Source organism: Mixophyes fleayi, chromosome 4 (genome assembly GCF_038048845.1).
Source record: "Mixophyes fleayi isolate aMixFle1 chromosome 4, aMixFle1.hap1, whole genome shotgun sequence".
NCBI lineage: Eukaryota > Metazoa > Chordata > Amphibia > Anura > Limnodynastidae > Mixophyes > Mixophyes fleayi.
This window is the reverse complement of record NC_134405.1, coordinates 275,034,035-275,053,028: the sequence shown is the minus strand read 5'-3', so window position 1 is coordinate 275,053,028 and position 18,994 is coordinate 275,034,035. Positions and strand designations below refer to the sequence as shown.

Genomic DNA, 18,994 nt, shown 5'->3' with positions numbered 1-18,994 from the left:
ACACCAATCGAATATAGTTTCTAGCCCAAAGAAAACAGCTGAGAAAGAATCTCTGGCTGAATTGAAGGTAGCAACCATCTCCCTGCAAGGATTCTTTAGCCGAAAAGGTTAGCCATCCGACGCCACAGCGTCAAACCAGATGATGGAAACAAAAAGAGCCAAACTACGAGATGAGGCCGCTCTGGAAACGGGAAAAGAGGGACGACAACACAAGTCCCCTAAAACAGTAGAACACTGCTTTGCGAGACATACGGCGGACCACCAGACTAGCTGGGATGCGCCCCCTCCTAGAAACTCTTGAACCCCCACGAGGAAATTGGACCTGTGAATCAACTGTACACCCCCTAAGTTCTAGGGAGACCCGACTTGGCTATGGACAAATCCACCTGAGGGTCATTAGATTGCGAGCCGATAGAGAAAACAGGTTAACATGTGAAAAGAACCTGGGCTCCCTCTCAGAGAGCCCTATGATCTCACCAGGAGAGCACAAAGGTATTACCCTGAGGTGGCCCACTCTACCTGTTAAAGGATTGATTGCTAAGGCATTCGGCCCTCAAAAATAATAATAAGTTGGTCTAGCTTGGCCCATAGTATGGCACAAGGAACACCCCTCCGACCATACACAGGTCTACCCCTATCCTGCATTAGGATACGGGAATTGCATAAGTGCTACAAATATGCAGCAGCACTGCATTTTAAGACCGAATCTCTACAGGTTTTCTGACCCTCTCTACAAGAACAACAACTGACTCACTAATAAAAACAATGTGACTAAGCACCACCCGAAAGGTGAATCAGGGCAAAGGGGTGCTATGCACGTCCAAAGCCATGAAAGCAGCCTTCCTTGATGAGAATCTCCCTGTTGAGACATGGGAGATGCTACGAACTAGGAGAGCCAAAGATACAAGTAGAACTTGGTATTCTATTTTGCAAAACAGAAACTCCTGTTACTGAAAGGAAATTCTGCCAGGAGCATTTTGGAACTCTGTAGAAAAGAGATGAGCGTGTTCTAAGGTAGGAAGCTACTGAAAACCCCAAACTAGAAGATAAGGCATAAGCCAACGCTTCTAGCGTGGTAGAATAAACGAAGAGCTGGATAGGCTCAAAGTGATCACCTGTGAACCCAATAATGCAGCCCTATATATTATATATTGTGAGTATGCCAACCAGCGAGTATTCTACTCCTGGAAGACTCGCCTATTGTAACCTGATACAACAGCAAGAAAAAAGACACAGAATAAATCTGTTCTATCTTTTAAACAGGTAATATATGTGTCTATTGGGGTTTACGCACACATATACACAATGCAATACAGACCAACCAGCCTACCACGGGATAACACTATATTATTTTTGTGCTACATAAATAATGTAGAGAATATAAAACACCGTGTTTATTACCCCTCAGGTAATTCCTCAGACATACCGCATATTTGGAAAACTGTATAAAAGTTAACCACAATACTTGGGAACACAGGCTATACGTAGCAAAAGGGATTGTATATATACGGAACTCCTTTTCCCAGACTTATGGAAAAAGTCCATCCACAGTCACCATATGGAATATTATACAGATATGTATTCCCATATTAATGTACATCTGCCCAAAAAGCAAAATGTCACCGGAGGATAGGAAACTACCATATTGTCTAATAGGTAATTCTATAATATATTTACTACAATCCAAAGGAGGAAAAAAGAATAATGACCTAAATAAGCACTCCAGGTACATATAGGTAGTGAATTAATACATATTATTTTTATTGGTATACATTAAAAAATGGTACAAACAGATATACCACACAAATAAAAAAGCGAAATATAAAAAAGAGATTATAGTGTTGAGAAATATAGAGTTTAAAAATTGTAAGTTGACCCAGTGGTGGAGCCGATCAGAGTTTATAGTATTTCCCAAAGGAAAGTCACTGATATAAAATCTTTTTGTGGGAATATGCAGCACAGATTAGTCCATAAGTGTCAAAATAAAGTAGCAGAGATTAACCATGTTCTGCCTAATGACAGCGTATCGCTTGTATAGCTCTCAATATTTAGTATTGTATATAATATAACTGTTACATGGCAGTGTTAGCCCAGTACATTCTCCACATATAGAGATTGTATTAGATTATCATGTATCTTAGCTAATATTGGAGATTCATAAAGCACGAGCCCTATTTATTGTGTCACAAAGTAGCCAAAAGTCTAGTGGCTGGTTATCATTTGTGTACACCTATTTAGGCTGATAAATAGTGTTTCTAGGAGTAATTGGGTGACTCGTATTTAATAAATAATCTCTATGCCAATGGTCTCCTCATTAAGGCACTAGGTTGCTAATAATATGGTATTTTATTAATCTGCTATGTTAGAATGGCAAATATAATAACGCTGATCGAGTGTTTATAGAGGAATCTAGCTTAGACAAATTCTGCCTAGCAACAGCGTGTCGCCTGTATAGCTCTCAACAATTGGTATTGTGTGTAATATGAGCTATAGGGTGACGTCACGCTGTGTGACGTCAGACCCGGAAGTAGGTGGAGCCGACCGTGGCGTTCTGCCGCTAACACAGATCCAAAACTGATATACAGATTCTTCCATAAATATTTCACTAGCGCTATTAGACTCGCTATCCAGTACAGTAGATCTATGCATTAGCGTAAGGGAACATACTATTAGCGACTTAGCGCTCTGATGAGAAGACTGATGGTATAGAGACTATTACAATCTCTGTACGTGGGAAACATTCTAGGCAAATACTGCCATCTATAGCTCATATTACACACAATACCAATTGTTGAGAGCTATACAGGCGACACGCTGTTGCTAGGCAGAATTTGTCTAAGCTAGATTCCTCTATAAACACTCTATCAGCGTTATTATATTTGCCATTCTAACATAGCAGATTAATAAAATACCATATTATTAGCAACCTAGTGCCTTAATGAGGAGACCATTGGCATAGAGATTATTTATTAAATACGAGTCACCCAATTACTCCTAGAAACACTATTTATCAGCCTAAATAGGTGTACACAAATGATAACCAGCCACTAGACTTTTGGCTACTTTGTGACACAATAAATAGGGCTCGTGCTTTATGAATCTCCAATATTAGCTAAGATACATGATAATCTAATACAATCTCTATATGTGGAGAATGTACTGGGCTAACACTGCCATGTAACAGTTATATTATATACAATACTAAATATTGAGAGCTATACAAGCGATACGCTGTCATTAGGCAGAACACGGTTAATCTCTGCTACTTTATTTTGACACTTATGGACTAATCTGTGCTGCATATTCCCACAAAAAGATTTTATATCAGTGACTTTCCTTTGGGAAATACTATAAACTCTGATCGGCTCCACCACTGGGTCAACTTACAATTTTTAAACTCTATATTTCTCAACACTATAATCTCTTTTTTATATTTCGCTTTTTTATTTGTGTGGTATATCTGTTTGTACCATTTTTTAATGTATACCAATAAAAATAATATGTATTAATTCACTACCTATATGTACCTGGAGTGCTTATTTAGGTCATTATTCTTTTTTCCTCCTTTGGATTGTAGTAAATGTTTGCATACATGACCTTAGCACCCCCCCCACGTTTTAGTATATCTATTAGTGAGGTAGGGTACTATCCTGTGCGGAGCGGTTTTTCCTATTCCCCTTTCCCCATTTCTTTCCATGATAATTCTATAATATAAACAGCAGTCATAGGGTCCTGAAATAAAGGTCCTGACTGTGTGGCAAACAGGCTGACAATCATTTAAAAACAGAATTAAAAATGATACTACATTACCGAGTGAAGAGAGGCAGAGTCTGGAACAGCATGCACTTGATGTGTGTGCTCCGGATCCAAGATGGCCACCATTCGCGCCATTAGGAAGAGAGAGAGGGGGAGGTGTACTCCCCTCTCCTAACATGTCCGCCTCTGCTCACCGTCACTCAGCCTATATATAAAATATGGCTGCAGCTGCTGGAAGTGAGAACCGCCACGCTGCCATGCCCAGGATGCGTGCGGTCTCACTGACTTCATCGCCTCTACAGAGCGCGATGCTTGTCCTTCTCCCCCCGCTGCTGCTCATTGTCTAGGGGGGGAGGCTGCCGGAAAGTCTGCAGGCGGGGAGAAGAGGCTGAGACACCTTCACTCCCGCCCGCCTGTTCAAACGCGGCCGCGGCCGTCTATAAGGCCGTTAATAAACAGACATGTGCCCCACACATAAAGTTGCCTATAAAGGCATACTTTAAAATAAACAATGGCCCTTTTGCTCGTTTTTTCTAGGGGTAGACTGCCGGCAGAGGTGCGAGGGAAGCGTGCTGCTTACCTGCGCTGGAACTCAAGAGTGAAGAAATCCCCGGGACTATTCACTCCTCTGAGTCCAGCGCTGCACCTGAAAAGGAACATAAATAAAAACAGGAAACCTAATGCTAAACTAAGTATAGGCAGGAGCCTATACAGAAGTGACCTTTCTCCAGAAGGCATTTACAACAACTGAAGTCAGCTACAGAGGAGGGGCATAGTGGGGGAGGAGTCAGGAAAACAAACAAGTTTATAAGTGCCTAACTCCAGTCCCACCTACTATACCCAAGGTAACGCAGTGTCCCCCAGTGGTAGGATAGAGAAAGAACATTTACACTTTTGGTTTGTACTCTTGCACGTTCTTAAATGAACCTTAATGTGTGTGTGTGTGTGTGTGTGTGTGTGTCATCCTAATAAATTATTGTGCAGTCAAGGATAATAATGTCTACAGCTGCTACTCTTAGAAGTGCACACCATGAGGATTATTTAATAATATCAAACAAGTTGTTTTAATTAGAGAATGAAAACAAATGAATGGCTGCTGTAGTTTATCAACCTTGCACAACGATGCAAATCTGCACTAAAGAACCCTCAATGTGCGAGAAACCAAATCTGCATAATTATTAAAACACACTACTAATTAATTCATTGATGTCATGCCCAGGCTGAGTTTTTAAAAAAATCAATAAATACATACAATGCCTCACTAAATATAGATTTCAATCCTGTAGTGGTAGGTACACTTAAAACACATTTTACTTACAGCTATTTTTAAACTAAAAATACATTTTGGTTGTGGTAGAGGGTCACCGTTCATAAAGCCCCAAACTGGCATCCTTCTAATTTGTAGGGTTACCTATTTCAAACAGAGTAAACATTCAGCTAGTGAAATAAATTAATGTATATAAAATATAGCTTAATGGTAATTTGTTATGATTTTATGAATGATGGCATCAGAAATTTCATTATTTGTTTTTATTCCCCCCTCCTCCCAACGTTTAAGTCACATTGTCAGGGCTGGCTAGTGTGATCATATAGATTCCTGCCACATGGACTAACTTCTGGCTGCCATTGTAATAGATACTTTTAGTACATATGTATGGAGAAAATTAAAAGCATGTTTCCTTTCTATACCAAAAACAAGCACTGACAATTGTATGGCCTCTTGTACCCTTGGTTGCTAGGTTAAATGGTTAGGCCCCTAGAGATGGCAGTTATAGAATACACACATCGGCAGCACTATGGCTTAGTAGTTAGCATTTCTGCCACACAGCACTGGGGTTATAAGGCCATGGTCGGAAATTGAACTTATATGGATGGAGTTTGTATGTTCTCCCCATGCTTGCGTGGTTTCCTCCCACACTCCAAAAACATACTAATAGGTTAATTGACTGCTATTAAATTGACCATAGTCTGTCTCGGTCTGTCTGTGTGTGTGTGTGTGTGTGTGTGTGTGTGTGTGTGTTAGGGAATTGATTGAGTGAGTTCTCTAGAAGTGCTGCGGAATTAGTGGCGCTATATAAATAGCTGATGATGATAGTGCTCCTGAGTAACATTGGACCACTCCTAATTATAGCATTCATAACAAGAACTGTTCAAACATACAGAAGAAGAAAAAAAGGAACATAAATTAAAAGAACAACAAGTTTAACACAATCAGAGTTGGGAGAATAACCTATATAAGTACATCACAAAATTACATCATATGTATAGGCATATATGATTCATGTTCCTTAACGAGATTAGCACATGAGTATTTATCCAGATACAAGAAGAAGATCTGAGTGAGCTATCCAATAGCCATAGTGGCACAACTAGACACTGCATGCTCAATTCAAAGTATATGACATGTAGCATTAGACATCGGGACCCGTAGACTCTAGCGTTTGGGACCCATCGGCTCATGGAAGTGAGTGCGAAGGGAGACTCAAGCCATCTACACCATATGCTCTCAAATTTCTTTAGGGCCTGTCTGCTGGTATAAACAATCCTCTCATGCCCTATAGTCTCACTATGCTAACCTTAGCCACCATGAGCAAATGAGAAATATAACGTTTCATCAGCTTATTGACCTTACCCTTCAGGCAGAGCCCATAGAGACAGGTGGCTGGTGACTGAAGGGACACCTCAGTTCCAGTTTTTTTATTACAGTGAGTGACCCTATGCCAATAGGTTTGTATGCAAAGGCACTCCCAAAGAAGGTGCCAAAAATTACAATTTTCTGAATTACATTTCGGCCATTGGGAGTGTTACCAGCTTTGCCAATCTAATAAGGGTCAAGTAAGCCCTATTCAAAATGAAAACTTGTTTTTGTTGGAACTTTAAGGATGCTGTGTAACTGCTAGTGCTGTCCATGGCCACCCCCCACCCCTTATCTGTTAAAGGGGTTAGGCCATCCAATCGTCCAGCATGGATTCATATAAGAGATGTGAGTACATATGTGAAATCAAACCCTGGTGACCAAGGGTCTGTAGTTTTTCTCTGTGTGGCTAGAACAATTACCGGTGGTTCCCCCTTAAATTGTGTGGGTATAGTATGTCGTAATTGAAGGTAGGAGAAGAACATTGTTCTGGGCATGGAGAATTCCCTGGATAACTGTTCAAAATTTTCAATATTTTAAATCATTCGTGTCATATAATTGACTTAGAACCATTACACCATATTGGGACCACCACCTGGACCCCTCCACTGTGTCCAATTCCTTTAATTTCTTTGTCCCCCAAATAGGTGTGCATGGGTCATTATAAGTATATCCCACCATTTTATTACTAATTTGTTCAAATCCTAATTGCTTGTATCAGAAACGGGGAAGACCCGACAGCATCACTGTAAAGGCATATGGTCAGCATTAAATTGGCGCATTAATTCCCAATGTAGGTCATAATAATCAGGATTAGAAACCCATGCATTGCGATGGGCAAACTGAGAGGCAATATAATACAATTTCAAGTTAGGCAGCGCAAGGCCACCAGAGGATCTGGACCTGTACAGCGAGCTGAGCTTAACCTTGGCCCTTCCCCCTCCCCAAATATATGGATGACTGCTGAAATATATATATATATATATATATATATATATATATATATATATATATATATATATATATATATATATATATATATATATATATATATATATATATATATATATATATATATATAGCGAGAGCTTCCTCCAAACATGCATTTTCAATTTAAGATACTCGATTTGAGGTTGCAAGTTCAGTTCTACATATTCTGAAAGGGTATTAGTAATCCATATTCCCAGATATTTGGATTTGCTTGTCCATTTTAATTGGAGACCTTTCAACGGTGTCAGTTAACATTCGCATCCCAATGGAAACACACTAGATTTATCCCAATTCATTTTTATTCCGGAAAAACTCCTAAATCTGTAATCTACCCACGAGAGCTCCTAGGGAGGCTTCATGGTTTGAAAGAAACAGCAAATAAGGAGGAGAAGGTGCCGTTATACGCCAACGACATGTTGCTGGTTTAAGTCTCTTAATTTGTTTATCATGACGTATCTGACAAGCCATAGGCTCTATTGCTAGTGCAAACAGAGGCGGGGACAGTGGGCATTCTTGTCTAGTGCTTTGCTTCAATTGAAATTGCTGAGGAAGATATCCATTAACGCATATGCGTGCTACTGGGTGAGAATACAGGAGCTTAAACCAATTTATAACACTTCAGGGGCTTTACCATTAGGGAATGACATAACCGCATCAATTTCTTGTAGGGTGAAAGATGGTTCTAGATCAGTGGTTCCCAAACTGGGTGCCGCGGCTCCCTGGGGTGCCGCAGCTTTCTCACAGGGGTGCCGCGGCCAAGGCCGGTAGTAAGCAAGGCAGGGGACTACTTGGTAATTATTTTGGCTTAGGGGTGAAAACATTATGGAGACCCTAAGGGTGCCTTGAACTGAGAAAGTTTGGGATCCACTGGTCTAGATACTCCTTTCTATCTGTGGAAAGCTTGGGGAGAGAAACGGCATCCAAATATGCCTGTAAGGCAGCCCATTCATAGTGGACCTGGAACTTATGTATTAGCATAATAATTATAAAAGACCAACAATATCGGGTATCAGGAACAGCTTAACCCCACTATTATCACAAATGACTGGTACCAGCTCCGTCGGCCTTCTCCACCATCGCCAGGTATGACAAAAAACTCCTGTTTCTGTCACCCTGGGCATATTGCACATGTTTTGAGAAGAGATGCTTTCATTTGGATTTGTCAGAAACATAATTGGCCCATTCCCTCTGTGTTAACTGCCATGCTCACCTTGTAGCTTTGGTTCTACCATTTATGTATTGCACTTCTAATAATTTTGTGATTTGGGCCCCCAAATCACAGCTTCCAGTCCCTGGAATACTCACTGCCAAGCTTCTCACTTTTATTGCCCAACTCTACTACAAACTTAAGTGGCACTTCTCACTGAAAAGCACACGGGCTCTTAGTCACCCTGTTGCAGTTGTGGCAAAAGCTTTATAAGATATGTGTATAATGATTGTATTAGAATGCATAATGTGTGCGTCTCTATATGTATGTTTTTCTATATATTTGTCTTTCTTTTTTTTTTGTGGTATCTTGCAGGAGCATGAATCAGAAGGAGGTAGAACACCCCTAATGAAAGCTGCCCGAGCTGGTCACCTGTGCACTATTCAGTTTCTTATTAGAAAAGGTAATTTGCTGACCATATCTGCTAGTTTTCAAAAAAAAAAAAAAAATGTAGCTCTACACCCTTTTCACTTTTTCTACTTTCACAATGCATTTCTTCTTTTGTTAATTGAATTGTTATTGTTGATTTTGAGGCTCCAAAATGCTCTGCTAGACAGTGAAAAGATAGAAAATACATGAAATCTGTACATACAAGGTAGACAAAAGGAATGCGGATTTGAAAAAGAAGGGTGGGAAGTCCAATCTTCATAAGAGATTGGGACAGTAGCAAAGGTGTAAAAGTGTGAGAAGAGTACTCTCTAAAGGCTGATTGCAAACACACATCTTAATTAAAGATTTGAGACTGGAGAACAATCTGACTATTTGTGGTAGGGAATTTTAGAGATGGCTAGCAGTGCAGAGTACAGTACAGGAGTTTTGTATGCATGAGTGAAAGGTGGTTATCAGAGACAAGTGAAACGCAGGTCAGAGGCAGATTCAATAGGACATAAAGGTGCTTGTTTCAAGATGAGGATTCACATGTATGAAGGGGTGATGATGAGGTCTTTGTAGGTGAGGGAATTTGAATTTTATTTTGAAGGCTATGGGGAGCTAATTAAAAGCGAGATGCAATGTGGTCTAGTGGATCATGTCATGACATTGAGGCACCCACAGGCTTTTTGCTTGGAGCGAATCTAAGATTACCCAGATAGACTCCCATAGCAGAGTAACGCTCACACAGCTCACCTTTTGATACAGTTCTGACATAACGCCTAGCAGAGGTAAGCCAGCCCCCTGGACCTAGCTGGCTCCAACCTGTCTAGAATATTTCATCAGATCTCAGGATGTAATCTAGTTTTGCATCTAACACAATTTAACTTCCACATCCCCCTGATTTCTTCAGATGTTCTGTCTCCATTGTTTAGAGTTCCTGTCTGTGGAACAGGACCTGCATTCAGGTAACTGCCCACTGTTGTGCATTCAAGTGTTGGTCACTCACATTGAATAGACTTAATTGGTCTTAATGAGCACATCCTCTAGACTACACAACAGACTTACAAATCCTTATCGGAAATCAAATCTATACCTTAGACATGAATGCATTTGCTCTAGCAAGGCTAAACAGAATAAACACCTTTTCTACCCTGGTCTCAGAAATGAAGATTTCCTATCTCAAAATATACACAATATCAAAAAATAAGTGTACGTGCAATTGTATAAATAAGCGCCCTGCGCTATTTCCTTTACATAAATTGCCTACCAAAAGCGGTGTGACTGGAACACTGATCATTAACTTTTGGTATAACACAGATCTACAAAACCTGCAGGGAGTCCAGATGATGAAAGAAGCGTGCCTTCTGCGCAGTTGCTCACTTGTAGCCTCTGCTTCTTCTGGGTCATTCCACTTCAAATCAACACAATTTTAGAGAAAATTCTACCTTTCACCAATTTCAATTAAATTTTGTATAATAAATGCTGTCATGGGTGTAATGAAACCCCCCAAATCTAAGGCTGATATGTGCACTGGTTTCGAAGTTATACGCCTTTAAAGCTGCACTTTTTAGTAACAAAAAACTTGCTTTTAATGTTAAATTGTATTTGTAGCTCACCTGATTTGAGCTAGACAGTTGGGCAAGGTATCATTTATAACCTCTTTTTTTTTTTTTTTTTTTTTTTTTATGGGCTTTCATGATATATAACGCATCATCATGTTTCATTAAAAATGTAACCTTTTCAAAATCAAAATTTTTACATTTTTTTTTTAAAAAAGCGATATTTAAATTTTTTTTGAAAAACATCTCAAATTGTTCATACTGTTCATAAATCCCCAAAGTCTTATTTTGGGACCCTGATGGGATAATCTGCTACATGAGCTTTTAGTTTTGAGTGATTTCATGATCTGAGATAATCAACAAAACCATATTTTTTCCAGTTCACATCATTAGAGGAATGCGCTTTCCTCTTCAGATGTTGTTGTGGACAAGATTTTACAGACAGCGCCTGCTCTCCCACTTCTGTGGAGTCGTGTAAACTTAAGTGGAAAGATACTTCAATTTTGTTGAATAGGCCCGCCTTTTACAGGGACAGGTTAGGTTTGGGTGGGCTTTACTTAGTGAAGAAAAGCCGCTTGGTCGCTAATTTAAGCCAACCCAAACCTAATCTGACCCTGGACCATTTGTGTCACATTTGAAAAAGCAGAGTTTTTAATTACAGTGGAGTATAAAACTGGGAGAAGGGAGGAACAGCAATTTGGAGAAGGGGTGCTGGGAGTGGTAGAGACAGCAGACAGGGAGCAACACTGTACTCGCAAGAAGAAGGCTCAGGTACCTGGCCAGGCAGAGAAGAGAAGGCACAGCCCTTGAGGCTTGCTGCTGATCTCCACGGGTCAGAAGATCATGCGATGGGCTTCTCCAATCAGAGCTCAGCACATGCTCTCCTCACCCCTCAGCAGAGTCTCATGGGAATTATTTCCTTGACTCCCCGGCACCCCAGTCTGAGCCTGCTGTGGTGTTTAAATTGGTTTAGAACTGTTTTTGCAATGGTTGGTGTGTAAACTGTTTTAGAGAATTAAAGAATAATCAAGATGGAGGAAAGTGACACTTTATTGTTACCCTTTTTAAATGGGTTGAAACCTTATTGTTTCAACCCATTTAAAAAGGCTAATACTTTTAATAAGAAGGGGTTGAGAACTGTTTCAGAATGGATGTGTAAATTATTTTCTGAAATACCAAAAGTTGCAAAAATTTCTGCCAGCTGTAGAAAACAACTTGGGACACTTCAAAAAGAGCAAGAGGGTCATTGTTCAGTTCCTCAAGATAATGTAGTATCAACACCCACTTGCTGACATCAGAGGGTATCTTACTGCTGTCTATGACAAAAAATGGTGGCTCACATTTATTCTGGTGAAAGATGAAAACATTGAGTGACATTCCTTCATTCAGCTGGTCCATCACCACCTTTTACATACCCAAGATAGTCAGATGTTCTATTGATTACTGTGGTAGATGTTCTATGTAAGGTGAATCCATTAACTCCCAACAGGTTGAATGTACTCTCTTTCTGAAATCCTAAAAACAAATGAAGCCTTTAGCCGGTTTCGACGCATTAAGTAGCACCATCCATCCAGAGCAGCAGCACCAAATGTTGATGATCTGTAGTAACCTTTCTTATAATATGTGAAAGGCATAAAATGATCACAAATGTTTTAAATATTTCAGTATTTAACATAATGCGTCATTGTACATAATATACATCATAGGGATTGTTTAAGGAGATAAATTAAAAGTAATGAACATGCCTAGATAGTTTCCAATTTCATTATTTTGACAAACAGTCCAAACTGAAAGCTCCTGTAGCAGATGATCCCATTAGGATCCCAAAATAAAACTTTGGGGATTTGTTAACAGTGAACAATTTGAGATTTTTTTTTATTTTTTTTTTTAAATTAAAATATGGCTTTTTGAAAAGCAAAATTTTGATTTTGAAAATGTTAAATTTTTCATTTTTATTGAGACATGATACTGTGCTATATATCATATGAAAGCCCATAAAAAAAGGTTTAAAATGAGACATTGCCCTACTGTCTAGCTCAATCAGGTGAGCTACAAATGCAATTTAAACAAATGTTAAAAGCAAGTTTTTTGTTAAAGTGCAAATTTAAAGGCATATAACTTCAAAACCAGTACACACATCAGTCTATGATTTGGGGGGTTTTCTTTATACCCATGGCAGCACTTATTATACCAAATTTCATTGCAATCTGAAACGATCAGTTTGAAACCCTGTGTTGATCTGATGTGGAATGAGCCTTCTGTCAGTCCAGTGGGAGCAGTAACCCTTCATTGCCAATCCTGACATCTAGTTCTTCAAGATTGCAGAATCTCCCTCTGGTCTCCAGGCACAATATTTTTGTAGTATTTGGTCCCCATTCTTTCAGGTGGTTCCTCTGCCAACCTGTTTGGCGGGTCTTACCTCCTGGGGCTGGATCGTGACTCAAGCATTGACTATTTCCATTTCAGTCTCCTGCCAGCAGTGGCACCATGATAACATGTTTACACAATGAATCTCAAAAAAAGCAACTTAATCAATGGCAATATAATTAAACCATGGAGGCTAGAGCATAACTCGGGGGCTTTCCAACTTTGTGGTTCACACAAAGGAACTCCTGAAAAGAGCCTGATCACTAGTGATAAAATTTGCAAAACTATACCTGGTTTAACCCTTCCAATGATGATATGCAGGTGATCATTCTCTTGCTGTCCGGCACTCTCAGCCGAGACTGGCCAGTCTTCTGGAAGCTTCACCCGGCCATCTGTAATGGTTCGAAAAGGTACTTGGTGCACTTGGGGAATAGGCTGCACTTTGCATCTTCTCGGGAAGATTGCCTACCGAGGGGGGCTGCATCTCATTTAAAAACAGTACAATGAACAGTTAAAACGCATCTTGTGCTTAATGCATACATGTGGATACATGTAACATGGGGGACAGAAAGGACTAAAATGTATACTGATCAGCATCCATACTCTGAGAAGCAAGCTACATGACATGGTTGTGTTAAATTAATCCCCTAGTTTCATTACACATGTAGAGTGACAAGCCTCACTCAGCTTTTAGGACAGATTGAAGCGGTTTCAGTAGTCAAAGTGGCAGATGATGAGATAACAGATAAGAGTTTTGGTTGCATTTTTGATATTCAGTTTGTTTTTAGCCATATTTTGAATGTGTAGGCAAGAGTACTGGAAAAGCGACTAGATGTGAGGAGTAACGCAGAGGGTGTAGAAAAGGATGTGACCCCAAGGCAAATTCTGGTGTTGATGCAGATTTGAGGAAGAGCTGACTCTTGAAAGACGATCAATTGAGTTTTAATGTAGCATTAGAACATCAATGTGGAAATGGCAGGGAAAGAGTTAGTCAAATGAGAGGGCAGAGAAGCCGGTTGAAGGATATAATACAATATAAGTGACCTCAATATGTGTAAATTATATCCTTAGATGTTGCATCTGTACAATATAACTTTATTTATTTTGAGAGTTTATTTGAAGAGTAGAGATGCCACTGGTGTCACATGACATAATTTTAAAAATGTGGAATGTTTAATGTCATTTAAGGTAATACATCTGCAAATGGGAGACTTCATACAAGTAATTTTGTTGAAAATTTGAACTAGTGTTTGGTAAAAAAAAAAAAATTATGTGCCCATTATAATTTTCAAGGAGTGTTCTATGTACAAACTATACATCATACTTGCCCACTTTCCTGGAATGTCCGTGAGACTTCTGAATTCTGTGTAGGTCCCCCGGACTTCTGGGAGAGCAGGCAATTCTCCCGCAAACTGCCCATTGGGAGCTTAAATTATGCGATTTGCGGTACCCTGCCCCCTTACGCCCTCCTACCACCTTAAGGAGAGTAATGCGCTGCAAAAAATGGGTAAAATGCATGAAAACTAACAGGTGCTTTAGAATCGCACTTAAAATAATGGTGGAAAGCCTTTTTACAGTATTGTACATATTCACAGGTGATGATATAAAGAAATGGGTGGATACGTAATTAGACAGTGGTGTTCAATAATAAACTTGCCATTAAATTGAAGCGTTAAGCTGTAATTGATATTTATTTTTAATTTATTTTTTAAAGGAGCCAACATAAACAGGGCAACAGCCAATAACGATCACACTGTGGTGTCCCTCGCATGTGCTGGAGGACATCTTGCAGTTGTTGAGCAACTGTTGGCACATGGAGCAGATCCAACGTATAGACTGAAGGTAATTTCCCTTAATGGGTCATTTGAGACAGATGATTATTGATTTTGTTTTTTAACAAATATGCTAAAAGCAAGCACTGCATATATTTACCTGATATCCAACAAAAAGTTCCTAAAATTACACTTTGCACCTTTTGCATATATCCAAATTAAGCATTTGCTAGTCTCTCTCCTACCAGTACAATCTCTAAGAGCTCTATTACCATTTGAAGAAATCTGTCTCCAATCTCCCACACACAAGCATGATTTCAATACTGTATGGCTTATTACTTGACACCTTTATTGCATAGTCGCCATGTGTGAACATGTGAGAGATCTGGGTCCCTCTCCAGATGAGAATGGATGGGAAGAGAGCTCCTTCACCTTATATTATGATATAACCTGGTAAAAGCATTCACAATGTTAATCACTTACATTTCCAGGAGTTTCTGGGAAAAAGTCCAAGGGGTATAATTACTAAACTGCGTGCTTGAAAAAGCGGAGATGAGGCCTATAGCAACCAATCAGATTCTAGCTGTCATTTTCTAGCATGCACAAAATAAATAAGCTAGAATCTGAGAGGTTGCTATGGGCAACATCTCCATTTTTTCAAACCCACAGTTTAGTAAATATACCCCCAAATGCAAATTTAAAAAATGTATCTTCCAAGACACATTGCATCCCAGGGCTCTGTAGTTTTTAAGAAGTTCACTAACCAGTTCTTTGTAGTTCTAAGCCTTCTTGTTTCCCAGAAAGTTTTTCGCAATTGTGGGGAATGATCCCCATGCTGCTACCTGACTCGTTCAAGCTTCTCTCAAAATCTTCATGAGCTCTCGTATTTGTGTCCAACAAATATCCCTGCTTTGATTTTTGCTTCACTTATTCTAGGAAACTCTACATCACCAACATCTTCTGAATCTAAGTTCCATGCTTCTGGTGGCACTGGAATTGGTAGCTCTGCACTGTGAGGAACAGGCCAGATGGCTGAACGAATATCAGGATATTTAACTGAATTCTGAAACTTGCTTGTTATGTCTTTGATTTGGAATGGTCCTTTGGTTCTCTCTATACCATAGGAACTGCGAATGGCATGTTGCAAGATTTACCATTCAGCCAACTATTAAGCAAAGTTAAACACGAAGCACAACAGATATGAGTCCCAAGATTTGTCCTGATCTCCAATTTTACACCCAAAGTAGATCTCATACAATTTACTTACCAAAGGCGTAATGTTTCTTCTTTGCGACCTGAAAGTTTATTCACCACACAACACATAACAAAAAATTGTTTGGATGATTTATACATCTGCGAGGCATTTTGTGAAAGTATGCACACACTGTATAGTTATAAACTGAAAATGGGGGAGTGATTCATACAGTTTCATCATATACGCAGCATATTTATCCACTTTATGTTCTGCTTATATAGAAATAAATGATTCATAGGGAATTGCTAATGCATTTAACATGATTGTTTGCTCATTGTGAAAGTAATGAATCCAAAATTAAATTTAAAAATGACTTATACACCAGGTTGTTTTGGGCAAAAAGTATAATTTTGATTAAACAAATGCTTGGTTGAAAAAAAAAATAATATGGAGTCCTTAAGACAAATTCTGACCTCATTTTTGGAATATGCGCCAGAAAATGCATACAAATCAGTCAAAATTATCCATTTAACAAAACCATTGTTGACCAGTGTATATGCCTCTTATATTCAGAGCCGTTTTCTAGCCTTCCGTTCTGGCCATTCTTTTGAAATGCGATGGAAGGAAATCCTCTGAAAGTGCTTGTCTGAATAAGCAATACAGAAAAAGAAACAATTATAAAAGTAATCCTATATACTATAATTAGAAAATATTTTTATACTGCATTTTAGGTTTGCAATTTGTGACTCAAAGTTAATTTAAGATAGCTTGAAATGGGGAAGTCAGTTTGCCAGAAATGAAGAAAAGCAACTTCCAGTGCAGTAGTTTGATTTCAATAAGTGAGATTCCACAAAGTGTGTGAAGTGACTTTGTACCAAACTGATGGTAAAACAGGTTCTCTGAATCGGTGGTGATGGATTCTCCACATATCCTTGTTCATGCTGGGTATCTCCTTTTAAAAATTACCAAGCAGAAAGACCCGCTCCGAGGACAGTGGCAGGTGGGGAGTTTGACTGAGGCGGCACGCCTGTCAAACCGTAACGCTGGTGTCCTAAGGCGAGCTCAGGGAGGACAGAAACCTCCCGTGGAGCAGATAGGGCAGTATGTTTTGTACTGATTTCAGTAAACACAATAATAAAAGTAATACACATACATCAAATAAAAATAGAAACCATTTACCTGGTTAAATACACTTTGTCAAAACAGTCTGGTCTGGGATTGCAGGTCTATTTCCAAGGCCAGGTTTCAGATCCTTTTTCTCCTCCGGTTTCTATGGAATTTTTTTTCTGAAGATAGCAGGTATATCCAAAAGAAATTCCATACATGTTTTATCCAGCATATCCAAAACAGCAGATATTGGAAATGTTTTTTATCATCACAAATATTAAAAGAATAACTTGGGACGTTTAAGGACTTTGTGTACAGAGTTATAACGCTACTGTTTTCACTTATTTCTAAAGTATGTTTTTCTATTAATCAGCACATTAACATATAGTGATTCTATATTTTTTTGTGTGTGCAGGATGGTTCCACAATGCTGATAGAAGCTGCAAAGGGTGGTCATACCAATGTTGTTTCTTATTTATTGGATTACCCAAACAATGTTTTAGCAGCCCCATCAACTGACCTCTGTCAGATAACGCCCCCTCCTCAAGATCAACATTCGGTAATGTAACGTGTTTTTCTTTTTTCTTTCTTTTTTAAATCTACATTCTTTTATAACTTTACAGAGATAAAGCTATAATGTATCACACTTATGGACTTAATATTTTATTGTTTTGAAGTGTGCTGTAGAGATTTCTGGCACTATATAAATAAATCCAAATTTGTAAGGTGCCACAGTGCTCAGCTGTGCCAGATAGTGGGGAAAGAAAGAGCATGCGTAAAACTGGGACATGCAAGGTAAATAAAATAAATGCTAATGTAAAACGAACGGGTAAGGAAAGCCTTGCTCCTAACAGAGCTTACAATCGAAAAGGGATACGACTCGGTCAAGAAGAGCATCTATGGGCCAGGGTTGGAGATGGATGGTGTAAAAGTTTGAGGCTCTACTAAATAATGGGTTTTCAGAGAGTATTTGAAAGTCGGCCGTTTCATATGTTTTTTAAGTTAGTAGCGGTACCAGAGAATTTTCGGAGACAAGTGAAAGGTGGTGTCAGAGGTAGTATGTATAAGAGGGTATGCAGAGGAGGTCATGTCAAGCAGGTGTTTTAAGAAGATCGGTGGCAGCCGCCTGGAGAACCTCGAGAAGTATCTGCCTGTATTAATAATAACTCCATTAACTTTTAAAAAAAAACAAAACAGATTTTAATGTGACTTAAGGTTTTCTCTGTATTCCTTCAACAAAAACACTGAGCTGAGCCTTTTATCCACAAAAAGTATGAAAATAAGAGTAACATTTGAACAGATCACAAATAACTTTTTTTTTTTCTTGCCTTTGTGAAGCTATTAATGATTATTGTACTTGAGGTTCTGTTTTGCATTCCTCAGAATCAAAACAGTTGTGCTTTTTTTCCAACCTCAGTAATTAAAAAGCGAGGGTTTACATAAAATACCTACTAGTATAATTTATAACGACCATTAAGAGAAATACTGTACTACAAACAGCAGATTTCTTGTCTAATCTCACTGAAGGACACCTCAACCGGCCTGAAATGGTAGCTAAAATACAACCATTTGTGCTCCGCTGCATAGCAGTTATAAATAGGATGTGAAATAACTGAAATTCTTTCAAGCTACAAAAATCTTTACATGTATATCTTCGAATGTTATTCAGAGATTATTTTCTGTAATACAACTTGCATTTAGCAGGCCATTAAAAAATAATGAAAACATTATGAACAGAATTGACAGAATTTAAGGTCATTAAAACATATTAATGTGTTTTTTGTATTTCACACATGCACCTCTGTAGGTTTCACGTGTACCAGTGCATGCTCTGGCAATGGTTGTGCCGCCTCAAGAACCAGATAAGGCTCCAGAACAAATGGATTTAGAAAGAGGTAGGCAGTAGTTGTGTGGTTTTTTTTGGAGGGGGGGGGGGGGGTTTCACTGCTTTCAAGAATTTGAAGATTTGCTATTTTGGAAATTCCTCTTTTTATGTTTGTTTTAATTAATGTATGTAATCCTGATTTGGTATAT

General features: G+C 38.9%; 1 protein-coding gene across 2 annotated transcripts in view; it reads left to right on the top strand.

Annotated features, from left to right (window-relative positions):
- The window catches only part of ANKHD1 (ankyrin repeat and KH domain containing 1), a 195,995-nt gene that overhangs the window by 70,100 nt on the left and 106,901 nt on the right, over positions 1-18,994 (top strand). For both annotated transcript variants that reach the window (XM_075209750.1, XM_075209749.1), the window contains exons 11-14: positions 8,904-8,991; positions 14,601-14,728; positions 17,376-17,519; positions 18,768-18,855. In XM_075209750.1, coding sequence (XP_075065851.1) covers positions 8,904-8,991; positions 14,601-14,728; positions 17,376-17,519; positions 18,768-18,855 — 448 coding nt within the window. The remainder of the gene's footprint in view (positions 1-8,903; positions 8,992-14,600; positions 14,729-17,375; positions 17,520-18,767; positions 18,856-18,994) is intronic.